This window comes from Dipteris shenzhenensis, chromosome 15, assembly GCF_047967505.1.
Source record: "Dipteris shenzhenensis isolate YYH24624 ecotype China chromosome 15, Dip_SZ_1.0, whole genome shotgun sequence".
Taxonomy (NCBI): domain Eukaryota; kingdom Viridiplantae; phylum Streptophyta; class Polypodiopsida; order Gleicheniales; family Dipteridaceae; genus Dipteris; species Dipteris shenzhenensis.
The window spans coordinates 52881933-52886640 of record NC_141610.1 but is presented as its reverse complement, the minus strand read 5'-3'; the positions used below and the strand labels follow the sequence as shown (position 1 = coordinate 52886640).

Genomic DNA, 4708 nt, shown 5'->3' with positions numbered 1-4708 from the left:
ATAGTTTATCTTAAATCAGTGCAAATTCCATATGTTAACATGGGTCAAGAACTAGGTAGCTAACTAAAGTCAACGTTTGTGAGTAATCAGTGCATATTCCATATGTTAACATGGGTAAAGAACTAGGTAGCTAACTAAAGTTAGTGTTTGTGAGTAATCATGACCCTAGCTAGTAACATCGTTCCTCACACATTATGGCTTAATGATGCACCTTGCTCTAGGATTAGAGAGCATGTGGACAATGCACAAAAGGTCTTATCATAGCATTGTTGAATCTAGCTTTAGAAACATCTCAGTCCGGTTGGATCAAGGGACAATTTTCCCACTCGTGGCTACAACACATGTGGAAGGCCCAAGGCATCTCACATGAATAAGGTACCCCCACCATTTTACCTACAATGTAGCATCACATGCACGATGATGGTCTAGGCAATGTGGAAGGCCCAAGGCATTAACCTCTCCCCACCATTTGGTCTATAGTGTAACATTGCAAACATGATGGTGGTCTAGGTGATGCAAGTGTCATTCCATATGCTTCATGTTTCACATGAGTAAGGTCTTTGCATATAGTGTAGCATCACACGCATGATAGTGGTTTAGGCGATGTGGAAGACCCAAGGCATTTCACATTGGTAAGATCTCCCCACCATTTTGCTTCTAGTGGAGCATCGTAGACATGGTGGTGGTCAAGGTGATCTGTCATTCCATATGCTCCTAGAGTAAGGCTTAAGCCTTCCTTATAAAATGCTACACAAGTGATTATAGAAACAATAGCAACAAACTAATCAATGTAACCATAGATGCTACCAAGGGACATATCGCTCATCAAGTTGACTGCAATGCCTTTAATAAAAGGCTATTGATAAATCTCATTTCCACTGCTTATAGACTCAACATCCGACACTGTGGTTGCATCTAATTGCCTCCAGCTCACAACAACATTGCTGCAGCTTTCACATGCTATGTAAAGGCCTTGTGACGTTGAAAACCTACACGTGACAAGTTAGAATCTTGGTAAATGAGCCACTAGGTTGCACCAGCATCATAATCAATTGTTGCCGTCACCATCAAGGGGAGGAGGGCTCTCGTCACCTTCACGATGGAGAAATTGCAGTGAGCTACTTCCTAGAAAGCAACGTCTAGCCACAACCCACAACACACACATAAGGCCCAAAAGAGTAAGCCCCCCACCTCCTTATTTGAACCTTTAATCTACCTCCTCATAAAATGTGTGTAAAAGAGTTCCAACAATTGATAAGTGTCACTATACCCACCACCAAACAACCCATCTCTTGTAATTTTGATAGGAGTGCCTTTAATCAAAGGTTGTCAATGGAAGAATCACAATTTAAGCACTTGTGCTCGAGAATATTTGATTCTCTCTCCAGCTTCCATCGTATAACCTCACAAAAATGTTGCCTCAGCTTTGAAAAGCATTTGACTGTTTCCTAAAAAGCAACTTCTGACCATGAGTCGCAAAATGTTGGGTTTTACAAGTCTAAATGCTTGCCGCACCAATGGAAAAGCTCGCTCTCCTAATGCAACCCTTTTACAAACAGGTGGACCCCCCCTCTTTCCTATTTGGGTCATGTGGACGAGAACCCGTCATTCTTTGGCGACCTCTTCATCTTACCGTATCTCTTGATCGTCACCCAATCATATCTTCTCCTTCCTTGCAATCAAGGCCATGGCTGGGTCCACCACCCCATCTTTTTGGCGGGAGCGTCTCTAGAGTGGGGCTATTGGGGGCCGGAAAGACGTCCGCTCATGTTGTGAGCTGCCGAGCGTTAACATGGGGGCACAAGAGGCGTCTCAAGGAACCGACGGAGGCCTCGTGATGAAGAGCTGCCAACTCAGCATTCTAGTAGAGAATGTTATCGGGATGCCACGTAGATATGGAAACCTAATTGTGGGCGCAAACCCTAATTGAGCAATCGCTTGCACTTCTCCGTTTTGCCGTTGGAAACTTTTTTTGAGCTTGTTTCTTTACGGCTTTCGTGTGGCTTCCCTGCAGATCTTCGTTCTCTCGACTAGACAATCTTCCCTTACGCGCTAGGAGCTCCATTCCCTTAGGCAGACAGGCAGACAGGCAGTCAGACGAGCAGACACCTTGCAGAGTAGGCCGAGAAATCAGACTCGCAGGAAGTTAAATTTTTTTGCAGATTCAGAATCAGACAGAGCAGAAATCAGGCAGGTTCGGAGGTTTTTCTTGTAGCAGCTTCGGTAGTCAGGTCTCTTTGTCCTTCCGCTTTCTGTGTTTTCTTTTCATTTGAGAAAAGTAGGTCTCGTGCGTGCCTGCTGTTGCCGGCTTTAGCTGTTGGTGCTTGTGGCCATGGATGTGTCACCTGACCGGGCCTCTAGCAACCCTGTATCAGGGTCGGCCGGTGATTCACCACAGCTGCTCCTTCAGCAGCAGAGCACTGCGGATCAGCAGAAGGAGGACAAAATGCCGATTGGAGAGGGAGCTGAAGATTCTAAGGTAGACAGTGGAGCCAAGGATACTTCCAGCGATAAGGCTTCCGGTTCAGGGTTAGTTGTCAGATCAGCTCCCTTTGAGCCTAGCTTCGGTCTAGCAGATTTAGATTTAGTTTTTGTAAGTTGGTTGTCGCAGTTTAATTTAGAATCCGCAATTGGTCCATTGGTTAGTCGGTTACTTAGTCCTTTGTCCCTCCTACTTTAGCTAACTTTCCTCCCGTCCCGTCGTATGATAAAGGAAAATATTTATTGGAGGTCTCTCATGGGAAACAACCACAGGTGCGATCCCAGCTCTGTTTTTAGCTTCTCTGTGTTCTCTTCAAGTCACTCCTCCAATTTAACTCTCACAAACTATGCTGTTTCAGAAAAGCTTACGAATCACTTCAAGAAGTACGGAGAAATTATCGATTCGGTTATCATGAAAGATCGTGTGACTGGACACCCCCGTGGTTTTGGATTTGTTACATACTCTGATCCGTCGGTCTGTGAGCGTGTAATTAAAGACAGCCATATTCTTGACGGTAGGACGGTAAGTCGAGGAATATCATACGCACAGCGAAGACATCTGCTGCTTTCTTAGTCTTCATATGGATGCCATCTTTTAATTACTGAGCCTCGTGGGACGCTCATCTTTTCAGGTTGAGATTAAAAGGTCCATACCGCGAGAGAGCATGGCGAAAGGGCCTAAAACAAAGAAAATCTTCGTTGGTGGCATTCCTCCTTCCATAACTGAGGGTGAGTGAAATTCTCTGTACCAAAAGCTCTTAAGATACTTAAGAAAAAAATATTCGTTCGTGGCACTCCTCCTTCCATAAATGAGGGTGAGTACAATTGTCTGTACCAATTAAAAAGCTAGGAAGATTACTTTATATATTGAGTAATATTTGGCTCTTTTACTTCCAGATGAATTTAAGAACTATTTTGCCAAGTTTGGCAAGGTTGTCGAGCATCAAATAATGCAAGACCATAGCACTGGGCGGTCTCGAGGTTTTGGTTTTATCACCTTTGACGCTGAGCAAGTTGTGGATGACATACTTGCACAGGGGAGGATGATTGAGCTTGGTGGCAAGCAAGTAATGCACTGTCCTGGACCTGTATACTGTCTGAATTTAGCAAAACGTTAGGTTCTGTTTTCTTAAAAGTTTGGCCAGAAAAGGTAATCCTGTCTTTGTGAATGCAGGTTGAGATAAAGAAGGCTGAGCCTAAAAAGCCTGAGCCACCACCTGGAAGGGCTGGAAGCTATGGACCCAGTGACCATGGAAGACACAACGATTACGGTGCCTATGACGGAGGTGCATATGGTGGACCTTACAGACCTGGGAGTGGTGGCTACGAGCCAAGACTAGGAGGAGGTTATGGGGGTGGTGCATATGGTAGTGGAGGATATGGTGGTTATGGACGTGGTGGTTATGGGAGTTCTGGATATGGCGGTGGGAGTGTGGGTCCTTACAGTGGAGGAGGTTATGGTGGTAGCCTATCTTATGATGGGCTTGGTGGGGGGTATGGTGGGAGCTTGATGGGGGGTTATGGGGATCTAGATGGCTATGGCAGTCTGTCTTACAGTGGTTATGGTAGTAGTAGCTATGGAGGAGGGTATGGTTCCAGTGGAGCATACGGTAGTGGATATGGAAGCAGTCGCTATGGTGGTGGTGGCAATGGCCGCTATCATCCATACGGCAGGAACTAGTTTAGCATATCTTCAGAGTTGAAACTTTTTTAAAGAGGAGGAACTGGCAATTCTCTAGTTCTGAGCTGCTAGTACAATATCTGAGTCTGAGTTACTTTTGTTATTGAGGTTTACTGAGGTCCACAGCCGATGTAGTTCTTAAATGTGCAGTATATTGCGCAGTGTGCTGGATGATCTTTGTTTTTGTAAATGTTGTACTTGGCCTTGATCTGGATATTCTTGAACACGTTCCTGCATAACTGACGTGTTCTGGTTGTTTATTGAGGTCCACAGGCGATGAAGTTCTTAAATGTGCAGTATATTGCTCAGTGTGCTCGATGATCTTTGTTTATGTAAATGTTGTACTTGGCCGGTTGTTTTTGGAATAGTGTGGCCTTGTGGTTTGGTGTTTTTTGAATGCCCATGCAATTGTAGTTTCACAGTGTAGTCTAATATTCAAAGAAAATGCTTCCAGAGGTGTTGTAATCATCTCCCTCCAGGGATCTGATGAAAGCCTTGGAAAGTAAACTATGTGAAGTTCTACCTGCATTGATTTAATTTAGCATA

The 4708-nt window shown here is 44.6% G+C and overlaps 1 protein-coding gene across 5 annotated transcripts; it reads left to right on the top strand.

The window, feature by feature from the left end:
* The first annotated feature begins 1926 nt into the window (after window positions 1-1926).
* LOC147893968 (RNA-binding (RRM/RBD/RNP motifs) family protein) lies at window positions 1927-4492 on the top strand. Of its 5 annotated transcripts, none has more exons than XM_087385777.1 (7): window positions 1927-2194; window positions 2315-2529; window positions 2714-2754; window positions 2841-3004; window positions 3114-3210; window positions 3379-3548; window positions 3656-4492. In XM_087385777.1, exons 2-7 carry the CDS (start codon window positions 2333-2335, stop codon window positions 4160-4162), a joined length of 1176 nt encoding a protein of 391 aa, XP_087241903.1. In that variant the 5' UTR covers window positions 1927-2194; window positions 2315-2332; the 3' UTR covers window positions 4163-4492. The 5 variants fall into 5 exon arrangements, with proteins under 5 accessions (XP_087241903.1, XP_087241906.1, XP_087241905.1 ...); XM_087385780.1 differs by having other exon boundaries at window positions 1927-2190; window positions 2376-2529; window positions 3656-4491; XM_087385779.1 differs by having other exon boundaries at window positions 2376-2529; window positions 3656-4491.
* The last annotated feature ends 216 nt before the right edge of the window (window positions 4493-4708 follow it).

Coding starts and splice junctions, on each gene's coding strand:
- LOC147893968 (XM_087385777.1), top strand. CDS start 2,333: ATGGATGTGTCACCTGACCGGGCCTCTAGCAACCCTGTATCAGGGTCG. Junction 2,755..2,840: donor CTCATGGGAAACAACCACAG/GTGCGATCCCAG, acceptor ATGCTGTTTCAG/AAAAGCTTACGAATCACTTC. Junction 3,549..3,655: donor TTGAGCTTGGTGGCAAGCAA/GTAATGCACTGT, acceptor TTGTGAATGCAG/GTTGAGATAAAGAAGGCTGA.